We start from the raw sequence: 13,340 nt of genomic DNA, 5'->3' as shown, positions 1-13,340 counted from the left end.
CGTTTGTGGTTTCTGGCACCACCAGCAGTCTGATTCCCCTAGTAAAAGAGGTTAACTGACTTCAGAGTCAGGGAAAAATACCCCCAGGGATAGAGCAAAAATATCCCTGCCTTCCACACGAAAACCCAGCATTCTTATATGCGTTAGGGGAGCTGACTGGTGAATTGTTTGACAAGACCCCAGTTTAGCCTGTCTCCAGTTTACATCTCCAGCATATTTGTACACAGCTATAATATTCCCCTAAAAACTGCCACTTCATCAAGCTACCCTACTTTGCTAGATGCATAGACAGCACAAAGAAGAAACACAGGAAATAACTTGTAAAAAGCACTGGATTCTACTCACAGTATTGGAATACAATTTTTTGTGTGGTAAACAGGAGTCCTACACTTAACGAGCTCCAGAGCTGCTTCCTAGTATGCTTTTTTTGTGTCTATTGTATGTATGTCTCAGCTTGTTTCCTCAAAAGTATAACGCTTTAGGTTATGGCTCACACAATTAATGATGTAAATTGCCTAAAACAGGTTGGAAAGGAAAACAAGTTTTATCTCTCAGAGAATCACTATACAGTTTTCATTCTTTTTGGATCCTCATAGCAGCCTAGCAATTTACAGCTGGCATTCACATTTCCTATATTTTCATTTGGTTAGAGATATTTTGGCTAGGTTTGACCTGATGATTGAGTCAGATAGCTGTTTACAAGGGCTGCGTATTACAGGTTTTACGATTTTAGTTATGAAAGATGCATGTCCAAGTCTCCCACACCAGATCACATTTTCATCACTTCTGCTTAGGAGCCTTTAAATGATGATTTTCTTATCTCTTGAGGACAGCTCGCCATGTCACCTTGCACCCCCCAAAAAAAGGAAAAAAAAAAATCTGTCCAGTTTTAGTCTTTTTTTTGCTTTCTTTCTGTGTGCATTGCTTTTAAGTCTTTCCCTTCATGCTTTGCTGTCAATCAGACCTCAAAAAATAGTGAAATTAAACCCAAGGAAGCAAATACTTTTTATTTTTTCCTCAAGGAAAAAAGAGATTACGGGAACCAAACTCAATTGCAATAAAGCATAAAGCATTTCTATGACTACTAGTCCTAATGGAAAGATCTGTTCCCTTTCTAAAATAATTTTTATTTGTAAAGTGAAATGTGTAACACATAATAAAAGATCCTCTGAAGAACAATTATGCTGATTTGGTTTAACCAGACCTGGAGCATAACTGAGACTGGTTCACAAGCCTTTCAAATGTTCACAGATTTTTCTGAAACATTCAAAACTGCTCTATACAAATACCTGCTACAAATCCCGTGGAGTTGAAAAGTCTCGTTATCCAGTTCCCACTCCAGGCAATCATGAAATCTGAGTGTTGCTTACATGATCCATTTACATACAATATTTATTTAAGAACAAAACTTTACATTTTCCTCAAGTCACCCTTTAGCCAGACACTCAAAGGAAATGAATCAATACTCCATAACACTTGTGGAATCAGTCTCTCAGGTTTATTTAAGCTGAGTAACACATCATCTGGCAGACAAACTCTGAAGGACAACTTTGCAGCAGGTTATAAGAATTATAGTACCCTGGCTTCTAAGAGTTAGTAAGATTCAGGACTAGCCAGAATATTTTTGAGAGAGAATGAATTAACAACACAAGGAATATCTGACTCACTGAGTTAAACTCTCAAGGTGTTATCTATTTTTTATGGGTTGTGTACATGTTTAGGTGTGCAGCATTTTCAAACATCCTTAGTTATCATTTTCAGGCTTTTATTTTACAATTGAGGGTACAAAAGAGAAGAATGACTTGAATATCTTAAAGTCCTTAAGAATAACCAGAAGATGAGATGAGAAATATGCACACAGGCAGGTTAGAATTGGTGCTGTATCTTATAGCACTGGGCAACAGGACAAACTGGATTCTAGCTAAGCAATCTGCGTGGTATCTACAGCTCTTAATTTTAAAATAATAGCACAAGCAGTTAGCCAGAACTCAGTTTGACCTACAGAATTCTTCAAACAGAATGACTGAGGTTGCAAGGCCCTAGAGAACATATAGTCCAACTATCCCTACTCCAAGTAGGGTCACCTTAAGCAGGTTGCTCAGGCCTGTGTCCAGATGAGTTTTGACTCTCTTCAAGGATGTGGATTCTACAACCTCTCTCAGCGAACTGTGGTAGTGTTTGGCCACTCTCACAGCTGAAAAGCTTTTCCTTATCTTTAAATGGAATTTCCTGTTTCAGTTGGAACCCGTTGCCTCTTGCCTTGGGGACCACTGAGCAAAGTATGAACCCATCCTCTTTATACCCTCTCATCAAGTGTTTGTGCACAGACAAGATCTCCTGAGGCTTTTCTCAAGGCTACCCAATTCCAACTACAATCTCTTAAACTTCATAGCCTTAGATTTTCTCCACTCTATCCACGCCTTTCTTGTTGTGGAGAGCCATGATTAGCACTTCAGATGTGGTCTTGCCTGGGCTGAACAGAGCAGAAGGCTCACCTCCCTTGGGCTGCTGAGCAATGCTCCTCCTGACACAGCCCAAGATACTGTTGGCCTTTCATGCCGCTGGATGGACCACTGGTTCATGGACAATTTGCTCTCCACCAGGACCCTTAAGCCCTTTTCTGCAAAGCTGCTTTCCAGCTAGTCAACCTACACTCTATAGTGCTGCACAGGGTTATCTGACTGCTGGTGTGGGACTTTGCTGAACTTCGTGAGATTACTACTTCCCCTTTTTTCCAGCCTGTCACTGCCCCCCTTGCATGTCAGCATGAGTATTTGGTTTAACCACTTCTCCTGATTGAGTATCATCTGTAATCTTGCTGAGGATGCACTCTGCCCCACCATCCAAGTCATTAATGGCCAGTACTGGCCCCAGTATCAGACTTCAAAATAATCCACCAGTAATGCATCTGCAGCTGGACTTTGTGCTGCTGATAACACTCCTTTAAGTCCAGAAGATCAGCAAGTTTTCAGTCACCTTACTGCTCACTTACCCAGTCCATTTTTCATCAGTCTGTATACTGAGGATGCTACAGGAGAAAACTGTGAAGGCATTGCTGAAATCAAGATAAACAACATATACTGCTTTCCCCTAATCCCTAAACCAGTGAACTCCTGAAGTTCAGGGTCATGATTCTGCTACTTGATTTGCCTTGCTCCCTTCTCTCAAGATCCTGGACTCCCACATCTCATGGTCTCTACAGACCAGGCAGAGCTCCATGTATCCCTGCTGCTGTCTGACATAGAAGGCCAAATCTGCTCCCTACTATCCTGACCTGTCCTTTCTAAATCCTGCCCACATCTGCCCACTGTGGCATTCAGCTGTGTGAGCTATGCTTCCAGATCTCTGTGATCCCAAGGAGGCTGTGGCCCTGCAGCTGCACACCAGAGCTCTAATGCCTTTTCTTTGTTCTGTATGGATGTGATTCAGAGCACCCTGTCAGGCTCATTTCCATGAAGAACTCTGAGAGCTTCTTGAATACTGTTGATGGGTAATGTTTAAAACACTGTGGCAAATGAACTGCTGAAGAAAAAAAAGGCCTTCCAAAATGTTAATTTGGTGAATACCACGTTGTGAAGTTCCTCTTTGTGGCACTTTTAATGCTGTCATGCTTAATTAATGCCAATTAATTGAACCGCCACTTCTTTCTCCCAATATAGAATTAAACAATCAACATTCAAAAAAATTCTAGGTGCCTTTACTTTCTGTGGGTTTTGGTTAGGCTTTCAAATGCTGAGTGTGTCTGAGAATCAGTCTTGCTTTGTTTTCAGACACACTGATGTGGACGATGCTGTAAATGTAACCAAGCTGCTCTTTTTAGATGCACATCAGTTAATTTTTCTCCTCTTTCTGTCAAAGAAGAGTGAACAGGAAGGCCACAATGTTACATGTGAAATGCTTTCAGGGATATAGCACATATTTAAAAAGTGCTTATCCCCATTATGGTATTCGCTTTGGTTGTTATCTGAGCTCTTACGAAATCTAAACTAAGTCAGATATGAGCAGAGTTCAAATTTTAATCTGGAGTTTGGATATATTCAACTTTTCAGTAATGCCAACAGCTATTCAAAATGAAATCTTTTACAAATCTTTTCCTGAAGAAACACGATGTGAGACATTTTTGACATCCCAGCAAATAACTTCTAACTTGTGCTAGAAAGATTTCTGAAAGGACTTTCATATTCCAAAAACTTTTAAATATATGTGACAGAGCTAAATATTCTCTGGCCTTGGGAAACATTTTCATTATGCACCCAGTCCAAAGAGGGTATTGCATTAAAGCAGTCTCAGGATCAAGGTGTTATTAGGTACCTGAGGTCATGCACAGTTTACATGTGTTTCTTCAGTGAGAATTTTAAAAACCGGCATGACACTCCTTTCAGTTTTGGGGTTTTTTGTGGTTGGCATAATTCTTGTCATGTTCATTTGGAATGAATGCATGACTACATGCATGTTTTAAAAATAATGCAACATTGGTACTATATTTCATTCTACTGCTGAACAACCTCCTGCAATATATGTGGTGCTCAATATTCACGTAGTTTATGGTTGCAGCAAACTGTATTAGTGCTTCCATGCTTGCTATTTTCCTATTAGTCTAGCTTAATGGGCTGTGCAACCACCATCTTTCATTAACCTCTTTTAGAACAAAATTCTGGCTAATGGCAGGCAACTTAAAGAAGCAACTTAATGCTGCTCTAGGCTGCACAAGTCTACATTACTCTTAGAGCAGACAGGCAGCCTTTTGCAGGTTTGCTGCAAGCAGAAACAGCATGGAGACCCATATCTGTATCTACTGCCTTGCCTTGCTTCTGAAAAAACTGTAGGATACAGAACTTGGATTAGCTAGTCTGACTATCCATCTTCATTGCACAGAATTTTGTGGCATATGCCAAAGGAATCCAGGTTTTTTTTACTGCTGATGCTCAATCCCTTGTAAAATTCACCATAATTATGTAAGTTAAAAGATAATTAAAAACAGTGGAGAAATCATCCCAAACTTGCTGTCTTCTGTGTTAAAAATCAAGGCTAATTTAAAAACAGATCTTGCATGCTCTTTACAGGTATGCATTTAACTTTCAGAAGTGAAATTACTTAGTATTGCACGTGAAGGCATTTTGTCAAAAGTAATAGCAAGGATCTGGGAAGCCACGCCCTTCACGTAACACTCCATTGCATTGCTACTGAGATAGGAGTCAGTTTGGACAGATTTCTTGGTGGGCCCTAATTTTTTTCAGCAAGAACAGAGTAATTGCTACTGCCTTTGTAATCTGCAAATATAACTGTGTCCAGTTCAACTCTCCTGAAAGCAGAGAGGTTTTCACAGCTAGAGGTGGAATGGCTGTAAACGAATGGGTCTCTCTTGACTTCTCCCAAATGTCAGATCTTTGGTTCTCAGCACCCACCACCTCCGTGCAGCTGGCTGCTCTGTACTGTGCCAGCTGTGCCTTCCATTGCACCAGCTCTTTGCCCCGCTTCCTCACCTCTCCAGTTTTTTCATAGAGAATAACTTATGATCTCTTTCCCCCTGCTGCTCAGAATCACAGAACCAGTAAGGTTAGACGGGGCCACAGGGGGTCATCTGGTTCCGATTTCCCTGTCCAGGGTCATCCTTGATGCACATTCCACAGGATTGTGTCCAGTCAGTTCTTGAGTATCTCCAGTGAAGGAGACCCAACAACCTCTGTTCCAGTGCATGGTCACCTGCACCACAATGAAGAAGCTCTTCCTCATGTCCAGGTGGAACTTCCTGTGCAATGTATAGCCATTGATAAGGTCCCCTCTCAGCCATCTCTTCTCGACGTTGAACAGGCCCAGCTCCCTCAGCCTGTCCTCACGAGAGAAATGCCCCCAAGGCCCCTAATCATCCTAACAGCCTTGTGCTGGTCCGACTCCAAGAGTTCCATGTCTCTCTTCTGAGGAGCCCAGAAGTGGACACAACATTCCCGGACACATTAACCCTCCCCCGCCCCCCCTCCCCGCTTTACAAGTTTTTCCATAGACAAGGGCTACATCAGGAGGAAACTGTTCCACCGGGCAGGACGACCCCAGGCACCACATCCATACACCCACAGCGCCTGCCGCTCCGCCAGGAAACCTCGCGATATTTCCCACCAGCCCGCCGGAGTCTGCGAGCACGGAGCGCCATAGCAACGCCCTTCTCGCGATACCCCCGCGGCCGCTGCCTGTGCCGGGCGGGGCGGGGTGAGGCCGACGTGTGGCCCCGGCTCCGGGCTCGGTTCCCCCTGGCCGCGGCTCGCCTGGGGCTGGCCGCGGTGCGGAGAGCGGGGAAAGCCACGGGCCCCTTCTCTGAGGCGCCCCCGGGGCTCCCTCGGCTCCCGTGCCGCCGTGACCCGCCCGGCGGAGGGGCGGCGGTGGGTCCCCAGCGCGCCGGTGCCCGTCTGCCCCCGCTGCCTCCGCCCGCGGGCCCCGTCGGGCTTTGCACGGCCAAAAGTTAAAATGTGTGATGATGGTGTCCCAGGTAAGCCTCTTCCGTGTGTCTTGCTTTACAATATCCTCGAATTTTGTTTTTACAGTCCTTTATTAGAGAGTAAAATAAAAAACCCAAAGGAAAACAAAACCTTGCACTCTACATTAAGTGGTCGACCCACACTAGGTAGAAAGTATTCGAGATAATTTCATAGAGGGGTAGTGGTTGAAGGGAGTTAGTGTGTGACAGGAGGCCATTACCACCATGATTTAGTACATTTAATGTTGACAATGGCACATTTTTTCCACCTGCAGTAAAAGGGGTAAGTACAGGCAAGCATCTTAAATGCCAGCTTTGATCATTGGTGGCCAGTGCACTATACCCATGCTAGGAAGCCGTACCAGATAATTTTCTTTATTTTTAAAGACAGTGCTCCACATAAATTATGGTTCTAATTCAAAAGCAAAGAACTTGGTGAATCAGGCTAGTTAAAGTAGCAGTTCATACTTTGGCTTATACAGCATTATTCTCTGGCCTTTTGTAGCAATGGTGTCCTTAATACCATTTTATGTCTTTGCATTTTTCTCATTCTGTGCCCTGTTTCTCACTAAGTTTGTAGCTTGTAACACTAGTACTATTGTCCAGTGTAATTTATTCCACTTTCCATCTGAACTCTAGTTGGGATGAGCCATATGCAACTCCTTAGCTTCAAGTAAATGCTTAGTTAAAAACAAAAACTGTAGTCTTAAATCATAGTTTTAACTTGAGAGTCTCTAAACTACATATTTTATGTCCCTTCACTACTGTAAAAAAAGAAATTACAGAAGTAATTCTATTTTAAACTTTGATTTGCATATTTAGCAGTGTGCTGTACATAGCTGGTTTCGGTTTTTCAATTTTGGTTCCTCTTCTCATGAAATTGCAGAAAGAATTAGATGCTACTGGGAGAAGTTAATGTATTCCTCTTTTTGCATCGAGATGAGAGAGACGTGTACAAATGCTGTGAACTTTAAGGATTAGTTATGTGTGATTTGTTGAATGCTCAGCCTGTACTTCACCCTTTTCCTCAAAAAGTTACATTTAAGCTTCAAGTCTTTGAGGAGATCTGAGTGAATGGCTGAAGGGTTTAGAGCAGCTTATGTAGCAGGTCACGAGGTGTGGGGCTGAGCTCCAAGAAAGGATGATGATAGCATTATTAAAGAGACCTGCAGAATGGTGAATCGAATGGAGAGGCTGTGGTTAATGACCTTACTAGTGTAAGAACCAGTGTGCCATCAGTTTAGGTCTTCAGATCGAAGTTTGTATCAGGCAAAAGTGTAACAGGTTTGCAGAGCAGACCCACAGTATTTTTAGTCAGAAGTCACCAAATTCCAGGAATCTGCCTGTGTTGAAAGGATGGAGCTGCTTGAAAGAGAGCAGTCTGCTGGGGTTTGCTAAACAGACAAACCACATGTAGCCCTTGAGATTTCTGTTGCTAAAAGAATACTTTAAGGCCAAAGAATTTTAGAATATGTGTGTTCTGTAGGCTTGTACTGTTTTTACTGTTACCTGCATGTCAGCTTAGCGCCAATGCTGGCTGCAGAATAGTGGGCTTGGCTACGTGGATGTTTCTGTTTTCTCTAAGTGTATATAATTAAATCTATTTTAAAAAATGAGTTATAGTTATCTCTGATTTAACTAATACATTGTGGAAAGTAGTCCTGTAAGCGTACACTTCCAGGTGCTTAGCACGTGGTGAGGAGAACCGGTCTTCCAGTTTTTACATGGAGACATAAAAATGGGTGGAGTTTCTTGCCTTCACAAGTTTTTTCCTTACCTCTGAAAAGTGTCTGGAACATGTACCACCACTGGTCATAGAATGATGAATACTTGCTCTGGTGCAAGATTCTCTCTGGCTCACTCCTTCCTGTAAAAAACATAGGTGCCTCTCACTGCAGTTGATAATGACTTTCTTCTAAGTATCAAAACTTATTCCAGGAAATAGATAAGAAACAATAAAGGTTCTGAAATGAATCCTGTGTTCCTTTGTTTTGGAATGACTGAGCAGGGGAAGGTTAGAAATTGTTTCTACAAACTCAAAAGAACACCCTGTTTTCTCTCAGTTCAGATTTGGAAAACTGTGTGCAGCCATTATTTGTGAGGTCTTTTTACTGTGAAAAATGAAGATCTTGTTTCTTCTGGTAGACTTATTTTGTTCTGTTTTTCATTGTCAGTATGATGTGGTTCTTTCCACTTTGATACGTACTGCTGTGATTGCCTGTGTGAAGCCACTGTGTAAACTTAATGCATCGGAATCTGTGTTTTGCTTTTTTTCTCCTATACGCCTTCTGGTATTTCTAAAATAGTGGTGTTAGAACAAACTGTGATTTTATGTCTAGCTCAGGGTTTGGTTGTGAACAGTAACTGTTGTCCCGATTCTAGTGCTACCCTCAATAAAGTGTTTTATATTAAGTTGTATGCCTTTTGTCAACTAAATTTACATCCATAGTTTTGATAGTGAAGAAATTAAATACTCTGTACATCAGGCCAGTTTATCATTACGTGTGTTTGGTTTTTTTTTATAGATTATTGGCGTATTGGGGAGAAATGCCTTGCCCCTTGTCTTGAAAATGGAAAACTTCATGAAGGAACAATAACTTCTCTTGAAAAGGACAAAAATGGAAAATTATTTGCTGTTGTATCATTCTTGGAGTCTGAAGAAAGGAAAATACTAGTAACAAAACTTTGTAAAGTAAAAGATAGTAGAGGACCCTGGAAAAGCTTAATATTTGATGAGGATGATCTGGAAAAGCCATATTTTCCTGATCAAAATCTTCCATCTCCTGCAGTTGCTTTTAAATTATCTGACAATGGCGATTTTATTCCATATACAATTAACAGATACCTGCGTGATTATCAAAGGGAAGGAGCCCAGTTTCTGTATAAACACTATGCTGATAAAAGGGGGTGTATTCTTGGAGATGATATGGGCCTTGGAAAGACAATACAGGTATTCTTTTTGTTTGTTACGGTGGGAGCATGTTTTCTGGGATCCGTAAATCTTTTTTAAAAAGCATTGTATTTATGAAGCTTAAACGTCCCTCTGCTGTTGCAGAGATGGATGAGGCAGGACATGATGTCCAGGACAGCACTCAGAGCCAAGAGCCCATTGCTGATTTAAGACTCACTCCTTACAGGCCATAAAATTGGGATGTGGGTCCTTTTAGTGTAAGCACAATAGTTAAAATGTTAGTGTGTTGAATTTACTTTGAGGATTGCTACCTGCCCATCGTGAAAGCAATTTGCACTGGAGTACACTAAAAGAACTTGAGGCCCTTATCTGACTCTTGCTTTTAGATTACCTTTTAACTTTTTTCCTGAGAACAGATAGTTTCACTGTTCTGGGAATGCAAAAGAGCAGGCATTTTTACTCCTATCTCTGGGAAAAGTGTTTTGGTATTCCATGCTACTTCTATCACTCTTTTGGAAATACAGCTTGATTGATGAGAGGACAAAGTGTAGCTGGATTTTTTTCATTATGCTTCGAATCTGTGTGACCTAAATTATTTATTTTTTCCCTTGTTTTTTTCTTTCTTGTTTTTTTCTTTCTTGTTTTTTTCTTTCTTGTTTTTTTCTTTCTTGTTTTATTATAATTACGGTGTTTTTATGTGTGGAAATTCTCTGTAGTCTGTCTGGTTTAAAGTTAGCAGCTTGAGTTCTGTGGGGGATAGTCTTTGTTCTACTCTCTTTTCCCTTTCTCCATGTGTCCAATGCAAGCTCATTTCTTCACTGCCAGGTATATGGCAGGTATCTATTGCCCTTCCACGTAGGAGAATGTTGACAGATGCCTTTCAGTGCAAAAAAGTGTTGTCTTGTAGCAAGCTTAACAAGAGCAGTGGGTAAACTAAACTGTCAAAACTCTTTATAGAGCATTTAGAGGTGTATCATGGGTTTATATATATATGTATCTGATGATGCTCTGTTAACAGATGCTCGTTAAAACTAAACTACATTCATTTTAAGCATGGTCATGTTTCTTGTGCATGGTAGTTGAAGAACTAACTCCGTAGTTATGGAAGACTGTTTCTACTCAGAACTGCAAGTAATCTGATTTTATGTAGAAAGAAATATATATATAAGATAATAGTAAACTCAGCAGAGAGGAGCTAAATTTAGTTGTCTTGCTTGCATCTTGTGTGTCTTGAATCTCAGCTGGTTGTCTAGGCACATTTATCACACAGTGACAGTGGATATGTGGAATTCACATCTGATGGCTATTTCTTTTAGTCTGTGTCAAGTTTTCAGAAGAAAGGCAGAGATTTCAAAGAATATCCTATGTGAATAACATAATATGTGAAGGGATTCTGTAAGTACATAGGTCAGAAAAAAACGGTTGAGGAGACTGATCTGAGGCAGCCAGCAAACTCATGCCTGAGTGCTCTGGTGGCCTTATATGATGGAGTGATGGTAATGGTCAATATGGGAAGATTGACAGATGTCATCTACTTCTGTAGGGCCTTTGATATAGTCCCACATGACATCTTACCTCCAAACTGGACATGGGTGGATTTGATGGATGGACAGTTCAATGGATAAGGAATTGGCTGGCTGGCTAGCTGCAGCCAGAGAGTTGTGGTCAATGGCTCTGTGTTGAGGTGGAGGCTGGTGATGAGTGATGTCCCTCAGGCTCTGTTTTGGGACCACTGCTCTGCAGAGTCTTCCTCAATGGCACAGACGGTGGCACTGAGTGCACCCTCAGCAAGTTTGCAGATGATACAAATCTGAGCAGTGCTGTTGACACAACAGAAGGACAGGATGCCATCCAAAAGGACCTGGACAAGCTTGAGAACTGGGCCCATGAGGACTCAATGAAGTTCAACAAGTCCAAGTGCAACAACTCTGTTGCACCTGGGCTGGGGCCTGGGTACGCAGACATGAGTATGAATTGGGAGAAGTTGTAGAGAGCAGCCCTGCGAAGAGGGACTTGAGGATTCTTGTGGGTGAAGAGCTGGACATGAGCCAGCAGGGTGCACTTGCAGCCTAGGGGTGCATCCAAAGCAACATGTCCAGCAGGTCAAGGGAGGTGTTTCTGCCCCTCTGCTCTGCCCTTCTGAGACCCCCCCCTTCCCACCCCTCCCGAACACTACATCCAGCTCTGGGGTCCCCAGCACAGGAAGGATGTGGACCTGTTGGAGTGGGTCCGGAGGAGGCCACAAGGTGTTCCCAAGGGATGGAGCACCTCTCCTATGAAGACAGGCAGAGAGCTTTGGGGCAGTTCAGCCTGGAGAAGAGAAAGCTCTGGGGGGACCTCATTGCAGCCTTCCAGTAACGTTTGTGTTGAAGGCCAGGTTGGATAGGGGCCTGAACAACCTGGGCTAGTGAATGGCATCCTTGCCCATTGCAGGGATTGGAACTAGGGGATCTTTAAGGTTTGTTCCCAACCCTTACCATTTTATGATTCTGTGATCTTGTGTATTTTTTATAAAACACAGTGGTAATGTTCAAGTTCAGCATGGGAAAGGCAGTTCAGTGGATGTGAAGTAAAATGGAAGAATTCACTTGTTTAGAAAAGGTTAGTACATATGAAAAAATAAATTTAAATTTCATCGAGTAACTGATACAGTCTTAGAAGAAAGTTGTCTTATGCTTGTCAGTTGGCTGAACCTTACTGTTTCTGAATTAGAGGATGATTCATGAGATAGACATTTCTAGAAATCCTTTGAATTTTAGTGTTCTTTGTACTTCTGAACTGGTTTTTGCATTACATGGCCTGACCATATGGCTCTTTCATATCAAGCTGAAGTTTAAGTGAAGGTAAATAGAATAATGTTGTTTCTTAGTGTGATCACAGTAAAATAGTTTCCTATCAAGGCATTTAGGTTGCTTCTTGCTTTATCTGGAAGAGCCAAAGGTTTCTGGTAATGACTTGCTGTTTCACTGCCTTTGCTACTCTTAGAAATTTGTGATGCAAATTCTTCCAAGAATGGAGAATGTGGAAGAGACAGGGAGATTTATTGTTTAGTTGAATTTGATTCTAATTCTCAAAGGATTAAAAAAAAAAAGTAAAGGTCATTAGTTAAACAACATGTGCAAACTGGCAGTTCATCTCAACCTCAGTTTATGAGATATTATGTATAAAATTGTTTGGGTTACTTTTATTCTACATACCTCTCTTTCACTCGGTGGCCATCCATATGATGGATTTCTTCTCTCTTCTGTCCATCTAACTTCTCTTCCCAGGCAGGTGTTTTTCCTGCGCTCTCCTGTCCTGACTAGCTCTTTCTCCCCATCATTAGAGGGAGAAGATTTTTTTTGGAAATCAACAGTTGGTAGCTTTACCTCTGTCCTGCTATGAGCAGCTGTGTAGCAGCTGCAAAAAGAAAGCGGCTGGAGCTGGCTGCTCTGAATAAAAGGGGCCTGTTGAGTTTTCAAAAGAAGGGCACCTCTCTGATGATGCATCTGGTCCTTGCTGCTGCTTAGTCCCATGGATACCATTTATCCCAAGTGGATTTTAGCTTTGCGTGTTCTGGCTGGATCTTTCTCTGCCTTCTTCCTGTTTTGGATTGTGATAGGAGCAGTTTGGAATAGCCTGTGCTGGGATGTTTGTCCTTGCTGTGGTGTATTGTAATAAATATCTTCTCATAATCAACTTGACTGGTTTGAGGCAGATGGGAGAATATAGCACAATAGAAAGAAAATGGTTTTGATGTTAACAACAGGAATTTGAAGGAATGAAACATACAGAAAAAGGCATATTAGTAAAAAACAAACCTCTAGGATAAGCCTCTTCTTCCTTTTGCAGAAATAATATTGAGAGGATAGTTAGAGGATGTCTGTTCCTTCTGTTTTCTCATCTGAGATTCAAGTACCCTGAAAAGGAGAGTTGCAATGCAGGCGTCATCTCTGTTTTTTCCTGGCTCGTTCATACTGT

The 13,340-nt window shown here is 41.8% G+C and overlaps 1 protein-coding gene across 3 annotated transcripts in view; it reads left to right on the top strand.

The window, feature by feature from the left end:
• The first annotated feature begins 6,197 nt into the window (after positions 1 to 6,197).
• The window catches only part of ERCC6L2 (ERCC excision repair 6 like 2), a 50,826-nt gene continuing 43,683 nt past the window's right edge, over positions 6,198 to 13,340 (top strand). For all 3 annotated transcript variants that reach the window (XM_048291113.1, XM_048291114.1, XM_048291115.1), the window contains exons 1-2: positions 6,198 to 6,481; positions 8,995 to 9,419. In XM_048291113.1, coding sequence (XP_048147070.1) covers positions 6,460 to 6,481; positions 8,995 to 9,419 — 447 coding nt within the window. In that variant the 5' untranslated portion in view covers positions 6,198 to 6,459. The remainder of the gene's footprint in view (positions 6,482 to 8,994; positions 9,420 to 13,340) is intronic.

This window comes from Corvus hawaiiensis, chromosome Z (genome assembly GCF_020740725.1).
Source record: "Corvus hawaiiensis isolate bCorHaw1 chromosome Z, bCorHaw1.pri.cur, whole genome shotgun sequence".
NCBI lineage: Eukaryota > Metazoa > Chordata > Aves > Passeriformes > Corvidae > Corvus > Corvus hawaiiensis.
The sequence above is the reverse complement of the archived record's forward strand: the minus strand, read 5'-3'. Positions and strand labels throughout refer to the sequence as shown.